At 27.6% G+C, this 18059-nt stretch overlaps 1 protein-coding gene and 1 long non-coding RNA gene across 7 annotated transcripts; both read left to right on the top strand.

Moving 5' to 3' along the window:
• The first annotated feature begins 4729 nt into the window (after positions 1-4729).
• On the top strand, positions 4730-6968 carry LOC112684543. 2 transcript variants are annotated; one of them, XR_003148716.1, is made up of 4 exons: positions 4730-5001; positions 5063-5197; positions 5640-6023; positions 6649-6968. It is a non-coding gene; the product is annotated as an uncharacterized LOC112684543 (long non-coding RNA). The 2 variants fall into 2 exon arrangements; XR_003148714.1 differs by having other exon boundaries at positions 5522-6023.
• A 3098-nt stretch (positions 6969-10066) lies between these two features.
• Positions 10067-18042, top strand: LOC112684626 (sideroflexin-1-like). 5 transcript variants are annotated; one of them, XM_025556240.1, is made up of 8 exons: positions 10067-10702; positions 10782-10955; positions 12509-12607; positions 12695-12770; positions 13248-13333; positions 13401-13528; positions 14239-14423; positions 17849-18042. In XM_025556240.1, exons 1-8 carry the CDS (start codon positions 10551-10553, stop codon positions 17969-17971), a joined length of 1023 nt encoding a protein of 340 aa, XP_025412025.1. In that variant the 5' UTR covers positions 10067-10550; the 3' UTR covers positions 17972-18042. The 5 variants fall into 5 exon arrangements, with proteins under 5 accessions (XP_025412025.1, XP_025412031.1, XP_025412037.1 ...); XM_025556246.1 differs by lacking the exon at positions 17849-18042 and adding an exon at positions 15769-16003; XM_025556252.1 differs by lacking the exon at positions 17849-18042 and adding an exon at positions 15788-16003 and having other exon boundaries at positions 10551-10702.
• Positions 18043-18059: the final 17 nt, after the last annotated feature.

The following is an 18059-nucleotide window of genomic DNA, read 5'->3' as shown; positions in this document are numbered from 1 at the left end:
CACCTGGTGCCTAAGTACGGAGCGGTTTTTGTACCATAAGTTACTGTTTTCAACATGAACTCTTGAAGCTCGTCAGTTGACTTTGACCGATACACTATTTTTTGTAGCTGACAATAGTCATTGTGAACCAGTATTTATCGATACATCTTCTCTATATCTGCTGTGAGAGCTACTTGATGGACTCGAAAACACAATAGCAATACAATGTAAATTGGACAACCGGACTTTTCATGAGCAAGTCATTCAATTACTTTACTGATGAACCTATGGCAGATGCGTTAAACACCACTCGTAGCTTCGTGGTTGTGCTGGTGCTTTTGAAGACCGCATGGTGAGTTGTTTTGCATTTCATTGAATTGTCCCTTTTTTTCCATGTGCTCTAAATTCGAGTACTCCATCAAAAAATCATCGTACTCATTTGACAACACCTTGTCTTTGATAAGTTTTCGTTCCAGATTAAGGAAATCGTTTCCTAGCTATAATGCTTATATTGCCTATGCACAAGGGATGTTTCTTCAGCGGAAGTCGAACCAAAAACTGTCCTCTGTCATTTCTATGAGTGGTTAGTGTGAAATGCTGTTTTACAGCTTCTTTCTCTTCGCATAATCGTGCAGAAACCGTAGATGAGAATAATGATAATGCCGAACATTGATTTACGACTGGGAGTACCAGAATTATCAAAGATGTTGAGGTAAGTATTTTACCCACCAAAATCCAACCGAAAGAAGTTTTCTGGAAGGCAGCAAGTTCCGACACCATATGTTTGCCTTGTCTTATAATATCAAAGAATATTTCAACTCTCAGTAACATGTTTACGGATCCTGGTTTGCTTTATTTTGTATTTAGTAACTCCACCATATGAACGGTTTTCTTGATTGGCGTCCATAAGTTTCATTGACGATTATTTGACACTAAAAAAGAGTCTTTTGAACACTATTCTCTCAGAAATTCTTTGTTCATTAGGGACATGATCCTCAAGTTCTATTTGAAACAATTCGAATCTATCACCTATATCATGCAGACTTTCGAGCCGTACACGAACTTCATTTATTTTATCAGTGGAAATGTCAAAGTGAGCGCTGAATGTCGACTCTGCTGTAAGTTTGATGGTGATGGTCTTCAGTTTTCTTTTCACCAACTTCAATGACCTTCTTCACCCATTGCTGCAATACAATAATAAGAAATAACAATGATAATATAATTGACAAATTGCCTGAATGGCCATTAAAATAATATATAATAAACAATATGCCTGTATGGCTATCAAATTAAATATTAATAATAACTCAAGACCCGTTGGTCGTACAAACACTAATCATTGGTCGACCAATACACACATCAAAGTTGAGACACACACCTGGTTTTACACCCACCCACGCTACCGCACCAGGGCTTGTAAGTATATCAAAAAAATTACAATAAAACAAATTGACCCCGTGTACGTGCGAATGTGTGCCGACAACTGTTCACGAAGACTTCACAACAATGAAACACTAAATGCAGCCGGGAAAGGACCACAAGTTTACACTACTGTCCCCACGAGCAACGAGGTACACCAAAACACGTTGAGTCACTAAACACAAATCGCTAGTAATTTTGACAACCCTATACAGGGGAAAAATAAATTGATGATAGCAATGAAATTGCACGATTATTACCAGACGATTAAATCACAAATTCACAACAACGTAGTTTGGAACGATTGCAAACGGCACATGAAAATGGTATAACGTACAATGCTGACTATACAGCGAACAAATGTGAAGTGAGTTGAAAATGTAACTAGTGATGAGTGTAAAATCACGTCGTCGTTACTTTGTCAACAGTGTCGCTGTTAGTCACTGCGAAAATTTTGAAAATAAATGGTGTCTAGTTTTGGTGACTTGGAACTCTCAATGTAGCAACATAGTAATTGGTACTATTGTGTGCAGTTTGTGTACTCCTTTTATTTGGTGACTATGACTGTGGTGACTGTTATCAGTGACTATAATACCATATTTGAAATCACCCTAATTAAGCCAATATAATACTCGATGATGATGACTGAGTAACTTAAATATTTATCACTCAAAGTGAATGGTGACTAGTCACCATTAAAAGTCGCTGTGATTTTGAAGTAGCTGTCACCATTGTCGTGGCGACCAAATTTATTCACCGTTAACCATCACAACATCTTGCGGTCAGCAATTCAATCATCGGTGAACCGTCTGCTTTATGTCTTGCTCAAACGCGTCAATTTCATTTTGAAAAAAAATTTTCAGAAAAAACAGGCTACCTTTTAATCTTTTATACAATATTTTTATTAAACTAATATATGTACAAGTAGTATGTCTATGTTAGTCAAACAAGTGCAAGTGAAAGGGGGCTGCGGGGCCCTCAAAAGTTCTCGTCGGCCCTGAGTGTGTTATAAATTAAAATCAAGCGAAAATTTTAACTAGATGTATATGATCAATTGATAAACTAATTATATATATTTATTATATTTAGCGTCAGAAAACATTTATTTAACTAAGTTAATTATTGTCATAACTTGTTCAAACTGGGACTGATCTTTTCCGTGTTTTACCTTATGCATTACTTTTGGTTATACCGAAAATAAAGTGAATTATAAGAATATTTAGAATTAATATGTCCATGTAGGATTCCTAATAAAGTTCTAACACTGAAAGCTAAGGTAAATTAAACATTTTATCCTCATATATTCATTGTTTATTTATTTTTCAATATTATATAGGAAGTAAAACTTGCGAAATGCATCTTATTAAAGTTAGAAATTACAACGTTTCTTCAAACAACTATTGACAATATAATATATTATGTGGAAATTCAATAACATGCGATTCTGCTGAAAAATATTCTCAGTTTTTTGCAAAGGTATTGAAAACTCTTTGTATTACTTTTTTTTAATTTATTTTAATATTAATTATATCTTAGGTTAGACAAAAAGGTGTGTTATACCAGCAGATGAAATACTTAAATTTTCACAACTATTCAAAGATGAGATTACTTTGGTTTCCACACCGACGGTCAGCAATTCAATCACCGGTGGACCGTCTGCGTCATGTCTTGCTCAAATCCGTTAATTTAATTTTGAAAAAAATTGTTCGAAACTATTGATAAAACAGAAAGAGTAATCGATTTAAAGCATTCAATTAGCACGATGAATTCTTTTTATTTTGTAAAAACGTTTTATCAATATCTACAGTAAATTATACGATATTCCTCTTGGTCCCGCTCGCGTTTATTTATTATTTTGCACGTTTTGAAAAATAAACAACGCATAGCGCACAGCGCATCGCTAACGCTCAACGCCCCAGAAAAGTGTACACAATTCCGACAAAATTACCGTGTATGATTTATTTTTGTCAACGCTTGCCATTTATCGCCCACCGATCACCGCGCAATGCTATCCAATGTGCACGCGGCCTAACTCGTTGTAGAAGTTTAAATCATTATAGACTCCATACAACTTCAAAAATATTATGCGATGTCAGTTATACTTCATAGAAATTTTAATATATTGATTCCCATATGAAAAATATTACTTTTATGTAATGAATGGCTTCTACATATTGTTATAATATTAAATTCTTTAACCTTTTTTGCGCTTATTGTACTGATGGTACAGAGATGGCTTTTAAATTTAACTGTGGTTCATTTCTGTAAATTGTATATACTTTACTAGGTTAGAAATGAAATGTCCAGAAAAGAAAGGGAAAATACATCTATAATGATTAGAGGATGTATACAGCAGCTGAATCAAGACGGTGACTTATTGTTGTTTTTAAGAACTGGTCACCGTAATGATGGTTATGTTCAACGACAAATCGGGCCATATCCTAATATATAATAATATATTACAACCTTATTGTTTTCATATACTGTAAACTAATTTTTTTATTGTTTTTTATACCTTGTAATATGTACAAAAAGTTATTATTAAATCAATTTGACTATTAAACACATGATTTTTTTTATTTTTAAGTTATATTTCTTTAGTATTGTTTAATTAAATTTTACAAGGTAGCCCTAATTTAACTTAAATTTCTACTGCAATTCCTATATTAAATTTCATAATATTTACTAGTCATTAAAATCTTTACACTTAACATTTTTATTCCCCTCGCGCATATGTTTTCTTAAGACAAAAAAGTATACTTCCTGATCCATCAACAATTCGCAGATGGTTGGCAAGTAGAAACTGTATTCCTGGTATTTTATATGAAGTAATAGAATATTTCAAACTAAAACTGAAAACTGAAGCATCTAAATTTTCACATGTAAAATATGTTGCTTTAATTTATGATGCTATGTCAATTAGAGATGGTTTTTGGCCTGATAAGAGTGGCAAAGCTTATGGGTTCTGTGATCTTAGTGGTTAGTGTAAATAAATTATGATATAAATTATTAAAGTATGATCAATTAATTAAATTTAAATAATAAACAATTAAAATCTAACTTTACTGATTAAAAAATAACTAAACAGTGTTTTATTTTGTAGAAGACAAAATTTCTCAGGATACATTTTTCGAAAATTACTATTAGTATGAAATCAATTATTTATTTATTCATTTATATTATGTGCTGGATAACGAAACGGGAATTGGGATTTTATTTACACTTTGGTGGTTGGCATTAGGTTTTTTTTTGTTCTTATCACGTTTGCTGTTATCAATTGTTATCAAAAATCGGAAGAACTATACCCGTCCCTTTATTATTATTATTTTTTCAAGTTATCGTCGTACGTCGTCGGCGACTGTCGCAACCGCGACGATAACGATAACGTTCAATTTTGTTTAATTTATGAAAATATAGTTCTGTCCGGTTTCCTCGGTGGCGTCAGTTTATTGTGGTAATGGCACGCACGGAAGACATAAATGTAAAGTTTAACGCGAATAAAATATATATACAAAACCGTTGTGAGTTTTTTTTTTTTTTTTTTATTATTTACATCGAATGACGAACGTGGTCATCTCCACAAATTAAAGTTTTATTTAACCTGTATGTAAATATTTTTAATGAATGTTCTTTATCTAAATTTAGAATTGTATTTTTCATTCAGGAAACATATCAGGACAAATATTTAGCTGAAGATAATAAGTACACAGTGTTGTATTATGCGATTTAAATTCGGGCCATATTAATGTCATAATAGAAAATAAGCTAGCATAAACATTTTTTTTTCTACTGTTAGCACGTAAGCAAATTATTATATTATTATTATTATTGGTACCTAAATTTATATATGAGACAGAATGAACTAATGAAGAGGTTCTTCCGTGGTAGTCATGTGACACAACAATTACGGAAACATATGCGTTATTTTATTTGTTACTTTTATAAAAACTATATTTTTTTGTGTCTATACGGACAATTTTAATTGGTGTATACGACAACAGATTGTCATGCTAGTACAATAAATCTGTAATAATTAATAATTTATTTTCTGGTAATAATAATTTTGTGGCTCAGAAAATTATTTATTCCAATTACTGATATTACATTCATTACTATTTTTTAGACTTGTTCAAGCCTTAAATCTCAAAACAAATGAATTCATAACCAGCTTCATTTACAGAGACATTTAGCATCTTATCTATGGATTCAAATGTCTTAAATAATAATTTAAATAATTTTAGATGGAATGGAAAAAAAAAGAAATTAATATTATCCTATATACCACTATGGCGCTATATGTTAAACAAAGACAGAAACACCTATTTTATTCGCCATCTCTTTGTAACATGTTCGTTCGGGCAACACTGTAAAGTAAGCGTTCCAGTTGTCATATATAATGCGGAGCCAGGACTCTCTATTAAAAATGATGCTAAAACAGAATCCAGTAGGAAAAAGGCCCTTGGGAAAACCAAAATTGAGATGGGAAGATATAGTTAAGAAAAATATAGAAAACTTAGGAGGCATAGCAAACTGGAAGAATTCGGCGATGATTAGAAACGGCTGGAGAATTGGTTGTGAGACGGGATGATCGTAGCAGCCGTTTAACTCAAAAGAAAGAAAGAAAGGTTAGTTATTAAAAGTTTGAAAATTATCTTCATAAAATAATAATAATTGATTAACATCATAAGTTAAGCTTGAAAAGATTATTTTATTATTTATAATTTGTAGAGTTATATTTGAGATCTTTTAACTATTTCCTGTAGGCCACAAATCTAGTATGAATATTAAATTATAATTTTTCTCCTAAATATATTTAAAAAGTAAAAATATTAATTCAAATTTGACTTTGTTTGGCATTATAAATAATTAATACAAATAGTTTTATTCATTTATTTTACATTACTACATTAGGAACAACATTTAATTATTATTATTGGAAATAGAAGTCATATTTAAGAATAAAGTTATAAATAATATTATAATAATGGAGTCATCATAATATTGTCAAATATTTTTTGCTTATGAACTTTAAGTCAGAAATCCCATAGCAAATTAAAATATGAAAAATCTAAGTATAATTCAATGGTCAACATCCTTAATTACATTTGTTTATTGTTTTATTATTTTTACTATTCATATTTATTAAAATTGTATTGTCTCCATAAAAATGTACTATATAGCTATTTAATTATTTTTTCCTTTATAAAATCTTAATTTATCATTTATAATATTGTATTTATATTTTTACAGGTTTCCCTGCTCATTAGGAAACAACTTTTTGATCGTCCTCGTGATATTAACATTATTCTGGATGATGTTTCCATAACTGAATTAAGTTTTGACAAAGAATATATAGCAGCTGTAGAGGCAAAACAAGTAGCCCACTAAGAAGCTCAGTGTGTTGTCTTCTTTGTTGAATGTGCCAAACAGAACGTCAACAAAAGATTTTGCAAACTGAAGGCATTGGCGCAACTATGGGGGGGGGGGTGCTTTGGGTCCTTTGCACCCCCAAAAAAATCGTTTAAAAACTGAAAAAAAAAAGTTTAATATTTATCGAATTACAATTATAACATAATAGTAATTTTTGTGAAATAACATTTTGTTATTTATAATGTTGAATTGGATGTGTTGATTTTAATTTAATAGAGATAAGGATGCCAGAGAGGCCAAGTTATTTTAAATAGTCTGTGCTTACTATATCTGTATGGTATATTTTAATCAGTATCGTCAATACGGGTGAAATGGAACTTGAGTGGTGACTTGGAACACTATGACTTTTCTTTATTGAATTTGATAGAACTTCAAGAGTTTTGTTATATATTGTTTATCTTTTCATGATATTTTATGTTGTTACATTTCCAATCAGAAACATTTTATGATATTTCTCATCATTAAACAGAAATTGATGTTACAAACTGTTATCATAAAAATACTTTTTTGTAGACCAAATTTAATTCACCAAACTCGTACTGTTTGAGACACAAAAGAGAATGTGTTTAATTTATTTTTTATATAATATTTAGGTTACCTATTGACTTCTATAGGTTATCATATGTACAAAGATGTTTGTAAAAATCCTATTTATGTTCTAAGTAAAACATATTGCAGGTTAAATGCTCAAAAACATTTAAAAATACCTTACTGTTTCATGTCACCCGAAACTCAAGGTGAATTGGAACATTCATTTTTTATTTATTTTTTAACCAAGTTATGGTTCATCAAGTCACAAAAAAACCTTGAGCTTAAGCACCCCCTAGTTCAAATGTCTAGTTGCGCCAATGGCTAAAGGAGAAGCAGAAGCAATAAAAATAATATCCTTTTACTGCATAAAAAATCTAATACTAGGGGGGTATATAACTGAAGTAACAGAAATTCCTATTACTGGAAAGTTTTTAAATATTAAAATAACTGAATATAAGTTGAAGTATTATTTACTCTGCAATCTATAGATGCCCCCTATAAATCACAACTTTTCTGTACTATTAAAATAGAAATCATGAATTTTTTGCTTAATATGCTTTGTTTAGTTAATTTATTCTAATTTTCTATTCTTCGAAGAATTCTGATTTACAATTTCTAACATTTTGTAAAGTATACGTTTTGTTTGGCAATAAATATATTGTAAAATGTTCTAATCAAGAAGTGGGTGTATCTATCTTGACTAATCCTTTATTAATCAAATTTCTACAAAAAAAATATGCTATTCTCTAATATCAATATTTCTTTCTCTTTAAATTTCATCATAAGGGTTTAAAATCTAGATATAATATAAACACCGTAATTCATGTTATATAAAGCGTCCGATTGTTATGTTTGTAAATTAGATTTGTACAAAGTATTCCCCTAGTATATAATTATTTTACACTAATTTAAACTCGTTCTGTAAAAAAAAAAAAATAATAATATAGTGTAATTGTTTTCTATTTTAGCAAAGAGAACTTGTGACACATCTGGAGTAGGGTAGATATCCTTGTCTGTTAGATATATTGAAGATTGTTGTATTAGAGAAGATTTTTTTATATTTATGACGCATCATGAAAATAATTACCTTTATAATTATGCGTAAAATAAATACTGAAGTATTTCTCTCAAGGTTAACTTTGTGCCTTGATATGTTTTTATTACTATCAGTTAAACAATTTTTTATTTCATTTTATTTAATAATTCATATACATTTCAAATTGTTCATTATTATACTTATACAAAGTATGTTTTAATCATAAAAAATTTTTATTCATTTACGAGTAATATATAATTTCCTTAAACCCCTACTCCCGTTTAAAATATTACTGATTTACATCATTTGCCTTAACTGAAATGTCTACTTAGAAGGTATCGTACGTAATGTTGCACTGCATATGGACTTCCAGCTACCCTCTATTACGGATTATATAGAAAAATCAACAATCAACTTCTTCAACCACTAACATTCTGCCAGCAGTGCAAATACTACAATCTAAGTCCCCCTCTCCTTTTCGTTGTCACTAGCATGGATGCCCACACGACCTACTACTCTAATTGTTATTAGTTTTATTTTTTATTTTTGATTCTCTTTTACTAATTCTTAATTAAATCTTAATTGTACATACCTATTACTATTATTAGTAACAATATAGTTAGAACATAGAAATTGTGAAATACTGTAAACATTTCTTACTGATTTGTAAATATTTTAAGTTAGCCATTTTCTAAGTGTCAAATAATTGTACAGTTAATACAATTAAATAACATATAACTAACAGTTAAATCGATTATTGATAATTTTAAACAGTTACAAAATAAGTATAACAATCTCACTGAAATATAACAAATAAAAAATATTCTATGCTAGTAATTAAATTTTTTCATTTTTCAATTTCTTATAAAATCGAAAGATTGTAAACAAACTACCTACTCATAACATCTATATCTAATTCCATTGCCATCTTAATTCCAGCATTAATGGGGTTTTTTTTTTCCAAATTCTGTTCTACACAGAGGCAGTAGCGTATCCAAGATTCATTTAACGGTGGTGTTTTAAAATTGAATAGACTTATAGTAAGTAGGGGGCTCTACCCCCTCCCGTATTACATCAATAGATACCATATACCTATTTATATAAATGATTATATTAAAACGGTATATGTAAAATCTACAAGTTGTATACGTTTATTCAAATTATACTGTAAGTTAGCAATTTAGTGAAATACGATTAAATACAATTGATGGGAGGTGTTCTAACACCCATATCACCCCCCCCCCCCTAAATACACCCTTGCGCATAGGAATTAAATACATATTAGTTTGTTTTGTTCTTGTACAATGGTTATGATTAAATTTTTGAATATCAAGGAAAAACATATTTGATAATATATGTTGTGGTTATAATTGAGTTTAATTGAATAAATTAAATTAACAATATTACAATATATTGCTCATCCTACAGTGTTTTTTAAAAAATATTTTAATAACAGAATTTATAGTGATTTTTAGTAAATTAAGGTGTATTTATAGGCACCGTCTCAACTCCCAATACCATATGAATACATTGACTGAGCCTTAGTTATGAAAACCATTCTCATCATGGTAAGTGATTTTATTTATTTTAATTAATTTAATTTATGTTGCAATATAACTACTGAAGTGATACAAATAATTTGAATTTTCCAATATTAGTTATAAATTACAATTGAATTTGAAATTACGTAATTACAAATATTTTCAATACTATGGATGATGCAGTCTAGAGAACTTATTTTATTGAATCCAACAATAGCCGTACAAGTCCCTGCAAGTAACTTCCGAAAAAAGGGACTAATCATATTTTCAATAGTTCTGTAAGTCTGTGGAATAGACGTAAATGCGCATATTGCGTTGGTTGTAGGTCGTGTTAATGTATTGTCTCCTGTTCTATAGCACACCATAATATAATCAATAATCATAATTTGTAGTCAAATAATAGTAATTTAATTACAAATTATCTATATAAATAACATTTGAAATAATAACAGTGTACAAATAGTTCAGAAATTATAAACCTCCCCACTGTAATAGATCATACTATATCGCTAACATTAAATATAATCAGTGTTCGATTTTTAGAGAGTCCATTTATTTGTATACGATCGATATCATTCAGTAGTATTTAGATTATTGAACCTCAAACTCCGAACATGGACGAACGAGTAGACTTAAACATACCTCGTTGGAATCAAGCCCACTACTCGGGCCGTGTCAGGTACTTTTTCGCTACTACTAATCCATTGAATATTTTGAAATCAAACTTTGAATTAATGAAATGTAAACAGATCGTTACTGACTATAAGTAAGTAAGCATGTACAAAATAAAATTATAGTATTAAAAAAAAAAAAAAAAATCGGAAGTTTAATTGCTAGTTATTCAGTAATGGTGGAAATATACCAGATGGGTTAACAATAGATGATATCTACAAGGCCAAAATTGTGGTTGATTCAGCATTCCACCCGGATACAGGAGAAAAAATGAATATTTTTGGAAGAATGTCTGCCCAAGTACCAATGAATATGCTGATTACTTATGGTATGGTCTCTTTTTACAAGTGAGTGTATTTTGTTATATATTATTAAATACTTTGTATAGACTGTACAGCAATCACAAGTTATTAATTATTATAACAACACAGAGACGTCTTAACTATTGGTACTTTATTCAAAATAAAAAAAGTTCTATAATTTTTATTTCATTTTACTTTACTTTTAATAATTATAAATGGTATAAATTCTGAAGGTGGTAGATCGGTATGCGCTCTACCGGTTTTGGCGTTTTACACTCGGTCTACGTTCAATACGCGGATTTGCACTGCAATTACTGAACATGTGCCTCGGTTTTATATAACATGTTGGGTATTTCTTTAAACTGTTAATAATGTTGATAATCTCTAATTATCTGCAAATACAGTAGCTCAAACTCGAAACATTGAAAAGTCATTGTTGGACGCGAAAATTAAATTATTGAAGGAAATGAGGGGTATTCCTCTTAATCATTTGCAGTCCCATCTTGATCACTATTGCTGGCGACTTTACCGTCAAGACAGTCCGGATCTTTTTTTCACCAAGTTAGAAGATATTCAGATCGTGAATAGAGATCGTTTTGATATAACTCAGTCAAAATCACATATTCCGACTCGGACACATTTCGGTAGTGCGCAAACCGAATCATAAATAACATTACAAAATATAAAATTACTGACCAGACATTTGTCTGTAAAGAATCATCGATAAAATAATATAAAAAATATAAATATAAAATAAAACCCAGTCAAAACGATCTATGAAGACCGTAGAGCACATACCGAATCTGAAACTTAACGGTAGAGGGCATACCGAATTAGCACAATTCTGAATTAATGGCGAATTAGTCCAATAAACCAAATAAAATATTTATAATTATCGAAAATTGAACCCATTTTAAAGATATTTAGTTTATATATATATATATATATAAACAATTTTCTTAATAATTTTTCTAGGCTCTCATTAATAATGTTAATTTTTGATTTCATAATCAATTACCTGTAATTCTTATATATGTTTAGAGAATTAATGAGAAAGAAAATGTTACTTTTTATATTATATTTGATATTCGTTATAAAAATCACAAAACTTCTTGTGATTTTTTAATGGACTCATAACACAAATAAAATTTATTATGATGCATAATAACTAAATAGTATTTTTGACGTACATATATTTTAGTTCAAGCCCAGAGTCATGTTCTATGTGTCCTAATTATCCCCACACTCTTTTAGCATAATGCTGATTTAATAAATGTTAACAAAAATAGTAATTAATTAAAAGTCTGCTTCCTAAATTAAAAATATCGATTAACAGTTATAATTGTTTTCAATTGAAATTATAGAACAAATAATCTTCTAGGATAAGAATCTTAAATAAATAATAAAAAATGTTAAAAACAAATAATTATTTATAATCTCTCAACCAAGCAAAGCGTATTACCATTGCAGATAATATTTAAAATATAGTGAAAATAAACATTTTTAATACAAACATTATTATGTAGATAGGTCGTATTATATATTAACTATAAAATTATATAGTTAAACTTAAATGTTTCAAAATTGTTTGCAAACAGAAGCACAATTGCTTTAATTTTCTGGCAGTGGTTCAATCAATCGTATAATGCTCTAGTCAACTATACTAATCGAAGTGGAAACATACCCATATCCTTCGAGTATGATATTCTATTTTACTAATTACTTCTAACTATTTTTTATAACTGATAGTGTGCTGATTTAATTATGTATTTTTTTTTTTACAGTCAGATATTGAAATCATATATTTTAACTACTAGTGCTGCTTTAATTACAGCTGTGGGTTTAAATAGATTAATTATGGTAAGAATAATTAAATAATTAAATTATTGCTAAGTAATGAATAATAAAAGTCATAAATAATTACACACATAATAATAAATACAATTTTAGCGCTAAGTTTCATTATATCGATTATTTATGAGCATTTAAAATATTAAAATATCATAGTATTTAATATTAATAAGAAATTAAAACTTTTTTGGAAATAGTGAAAACATAATGTTGATAGAGATATAAGATACCTACCGCTTATTATACAATAATATAACTAAGCGGATATTTCAAATTTAAAATTGATAAGGCTAAGCAGAAACATTAAATTTGAAAATAAATATTTTGGTCATAATTCGGTTGCATTTTCAAATGTTGATACTATTGACTTGTTCGTAGAATAAACGTAAATTGAACAAATTAAACACTAGAATATTTTCAATGCACTTATCAATAACTGTAGTAATACAATTATTCACTTTTATTTAATACATTTTAATTTTTTAGAATTTACCACCTATTTGTGAACGTTTTGTGCCATTTGTAGCTGCTGTTGTAGCGCATTGTATTAACATACCTCTAATGCGAATAAAGTATAAACATAATTTTCGACATAACATGACTTAATAATATTAAAAATAAGTTGAACTTTTAATTTAGAGAACTGCAAAATGGAATCGCCGTGTACGATGAGAATAAAAAATTTCTTGGTAATTCCAAGATTGCGTCTCGTCGAGGTATTTTAGCTGTATTAATCAGTCGTATTACGGTGTCTTCTATGGGAATTTGTAAGCACTTAAATATAATATATTATGTTGAAATTTGTATATTTTTCGTAATTTCATATACTCATGTTTTCTTATGATTAAAATTTATAATTAAGAATAGGGCCCCCACAAGGGGGGCTGATGAACCTTGAGTACAGGGTCCCGACTATTTTAAGGGCTCGTGGGCCCGTTGAAATTTATTTGTAATTTTTGAAATTTTAGTAGAAATACTTATTTTACATTAAATAATATTTTAAAATAATATTATATATATATATATATATATATTTAGTTATTTCGATAGTTCAAAATGCGGATTAACCTATGATTACCTAGAAATGAATGGATTGGCTTCAACAATCAATTTTGACGATATTATTACTGAGTTCGCTGGGCTCAAAGCCCGCAAAATAAAATTTTAACTTAAAAAATATATTAAATATAAATTAAAATATACTTGTTTTTACCTTTTTAATTTAAATAACATTGTAATTAAAAAAATAAAATAGACATTATTAATGTTGAAATGCTTATGAATCTTGAATTTGAATTGGCATAGTAAAAAAACAAATATTATTCCTAAAATTGTTATATATATATATAAATAGTATTTTTGGAAATTTTATAAAGGGCCCGGACAACCACTTAGTGTAGGGGCCCGAAATTGTATGCGGGGGCCCTGATTAAGAACGAATTTATATATTGAGTACTTAAAATTCTATTGATTCTAGTGTTAACGCCAATTTTAATGGAAATAATCGGAAAAAGTGGGATAACAGCAAATATGGAATGGCTACAAGAGCTTATCGAAATGTTATTGTGTGGTATCATTTATGCACTTGCGATTCCAATTAGTTGTGCAATTTATCCACAGATATCACCTATATCAATAGACAAGCTTGAACCTGAATTACAAGTAATGAATCTTTTATTAAATTTTAAATGTATTATTTGTATCTAAAATACATATATTATTTTTACATTTAAATATTAATAATTGCACACTCAAATATACATTTTTAAGCCCTAATAATGTTAGAATCATCACTTGAGTTATTTAGAAATATTGTTCCAAATGTAATAGAGTAGGTAGGTAGTTACATCATCATTCAAATTACAAATAAAACGTAAAACAAATATTTTTAAAATATTTATTTTATATAACAATATAATTTAAAATTGTACAATATAATAATACTCCAACATCTATTTGTTTATTTCTATACATAAACTATTTTTTTATTTATTTTTATATTAAATAAAATATTTTAAAATTAAATAAAATCAAGATTTTATTTTAAACATTAATTTATAAATTTTTATTTAATTATATTTAGTTTTCTAATAATTGAAAAATAAAAAATATGTTTTACCTATTTACATGCAGGCAAGTGTACAAATTATAATATATAACGAAAAATAAAACTGTTCTTTAAAATTGATAAATAAAAGACTAATAAAGCGTTATCAGTTCGATAATTTATAGGTTCGATTTCGGATCTAAAATATTTGCAGAACCGTTATCCCTTATCCCTAATCGTTAAATTTAAAATGTAAAATTAAAAACTATCACTTGTTTCTATTATTATTGTTTATTTAATTTTGAATAATTATTTTTTTTTTTCATATTATTGTTTTAAGACATTTTAAATTTAAATAATTAATTGTAATGTTTGTCATCCTCGTCTGATGATTACAATGACGATATTATTCTCTAAATTTTTATAAATCTTCCAAGAACAAGGCGGCTTAAAGATAAGTCAAATCCGTCAAATAACAATTAACAATTAAATTACCAAGACATGCTTATCTCTTCGAAAAAATAATAATCTTGATAAGAATAATATTTGTGTACTACCAAACAATTGGTTATAACCTGATTATTTGATACAATTTATACTACTTTCATGAAACGCAATCTGTGCTTTAACTTCTACTATTTTACAATCGACATATTAACGACCCAACAGTTTATTGAACTGTTTTCATGCAACCGGGTATTATAGTTATAAGGGTTTATCGCGTATAAGTAAAGTGTATTCGTTGCACAGTAAAAATATTCATAATTGTATTGGAAGAACATCATATTGTTGGTACACATTTATCAAAATAAATTCCTTTTTGTTTAAACCAATTTCAGTAACTGTTAATAATAAAATTAAAAGTTACCTTACAGTACATCAATATACCTATCTATGAAATTATAAATTTCTTATGAATATATTTGATAATTGAAATTTATTTTATTATTCTATTTATAGGATGATTTATATATTTCAGAAAATGGCCGAAAATTTTCATTTGAGTATTGGATATTACAACAAAGGTCTCTAATTACTGTTTCACAGATATACAAATGTATTAAAATAAAATGATTATTATTGTTAAGTTGTACTAAAACATATACCATATTTTGTTCATGTATCTATAACATGTATATTGTTTAATATAAAATTACATAATATATTAATTGTTTTTACATCGGCTTAATGGGGGGAATGCAAATTATTTTAAAATAAAATTAATTTAATATACTTATGTATTAGATAGCATAAATAATGAATAATAAAAGCACAAAATACAGAACCAAAAAGACACTCTTATAATCTATAGTTTTTACTCATAACATAATCTATACCTAGAATAACCAATAATGTTCTCTGATTTACAAATTTAAACAATATTAGAAAAAATTTATATGAATACAATGTCAACATTTTGTTAGTAAGCCTATGACATCATGGGGTTATGGAAGTTTTATTCGAAAGTTACTAACTTTGGGTAAAAAAATTGTTTGTCAGTAGTTTAGCTGGTAAAATGTTGAGGTATTCATGTAGTTTTGGGAGCCGAACATAAAAAGTATTTATGGAAGACAAACACCAAACATCTAGATTTTTCTTAAATATATTTAATTAATTAATATTTAAAATAAATTAACTTTAAGGTTAACATTTTCAAAATTTAAATTTTGATATCTTAAAACCATTATTATTAATATTATTATATAGTATCTATTTCTTTTCTCTCTTGTCTGTCCATATTATTATATATGATGTACAATATTGTTAATAAGCAATTTTCTATATTGTGACCGTTGGTATGGGATATACAGTATGTCCCATAAGTCCAGTGTTGGGACTTATCTAGATAAATTATCTAGATTGTTTGTCATCTTTTTTTTTATCTAGATAAATAATGCCAAGTTATCTAATTACTTATCTAAGATAAAATTTTTGCTTATCTAGATAATTGTTTGTATTATTGCCAAGATTAGAGTTATTTTTATTCTAGTACGTAGACGAATCCAAAAAATCAGAGATCATCAAAATCGGTCCAGCCGTTCTTGAATTATAAATTCTGTAAATAACCTGACTTTCTTTTATACATAAAGATTTTTTATTCATAATCATAATTCGTTTATTATTAAGAAGTAATTATTATTTCTTGGTATGACATTTTATTTGTATTTTCATGTTTGGAAAATATTTTTGCCATTCTTAAACTTAATTTCATATTTTTCCATGGAAGTTCCAAATATAGTAGGTATTTGAATTTAATATAAACATGAAACTCATACGCTAAATAGTCATTACTTAAACTTTACTTCGATAAAATGCAACGTCGACAAACAATGTATTATTATTCTAATGATATTAGATATTAATTTATTCTGTGGTATTAACTATTTTGGAACATTACATTACTGTAAACGTTGAGCAACAGTGCAATACCAATCTCCATTATTATTTATATTATAATAATATAATATTTTTCTTTAACTGTGATCTGTGGATGTGTGTCAATTGTTTTCTATTATTTAATATATTACTAAATTACATATTAAATTATTAAATAAAAATGAAAAGACAGTCAAATGCCTTTATTTCTTTTTTTCAAAAAAAGTTAAAGAAACTGATGAACAGAATAGCTTGTCAAAATGTGATTCAGATCAAGACCAACCTAGTAAAGGAGTAAGAACTTGTGGTAATAAAATTGAACTATTTTTTGAAATAATCTAAATGTTCATACATTTATGTATTTCTAATTTTTATTTAAATTTATAAAACTATTTATATAAATTTAAAAATCAATAACACAACAACCTGTAAGTACTAAGTTAGGAAAAGTTAATGATTAAAACTTAACATTTTTAATTCTTAAGTTTATTTGTATGTTTTGATTTGGACATTGCTTCTATTTAGTTATTTAGTTATATGCAAATATGCAATAATATGCTATTATTTATTAGTAAATATTATGATATGCTTGAAATATACTACATAATATCATATTATAGCTTAATATACTAAAACACATGCTTTATTCTTCTTACATTTTAAGATTCAATGTTTAAGTAGCAATGCACAGTACCATCAAAATGATATAGGTTTATTTGTTCATAAACATGCTTTGGCTGATGAAGATAAATATCTTGTAAGTAACCAATACTATGATACTTGTTAGGTATATACCTACTAAACATTAATTTAAATTTTTCATAATATTTGGCTAATTTAAAAATTTAACTGTTGAAGATATTTTTTTATTTATT

This window comes from Sipha flava, unplaced genomic scaffold (genome assembly GCF_003268045.1).
Source record: "Sipha flava isolate LNK unplaced genomic scaffold, YSA_version1 105_pilon_pilon, whole genome shotgun sequence".
NCBI lineage: Eukaryota > Metazoa > Arthropoda > Insecta > Hemiptera > Aphididae > Sipha > Sipha flava.
This window is presented reverse-complemented; position numbering and strand designations above follow the sequence as displayed.

Excerpts from the sequence above, each read along its gene's own strand:
- LOC112684626 (XM_025556240.1), top strand. The coding sequence starts at position 10,551 with ATGGACGAACGAGTAGACTTAAACATACCTCGTTGGAATCAAGCCCAC. Across the intron at positions 10,703-10,781 it reads CAGATCGTTACTGACTATAA|TAATGGTGGAAATATACCAG; the intron begins GTAAGTAAGCAT and ends CTAGTTATTCAG. Across the intron at positions 14,424-17,848 it reads AGCTTGAACCTGAATTACAA|ATTCAATGTTTAAGTAGCAA; the intron begins GTAATGAATCTT and ends TTACATTTTAAG.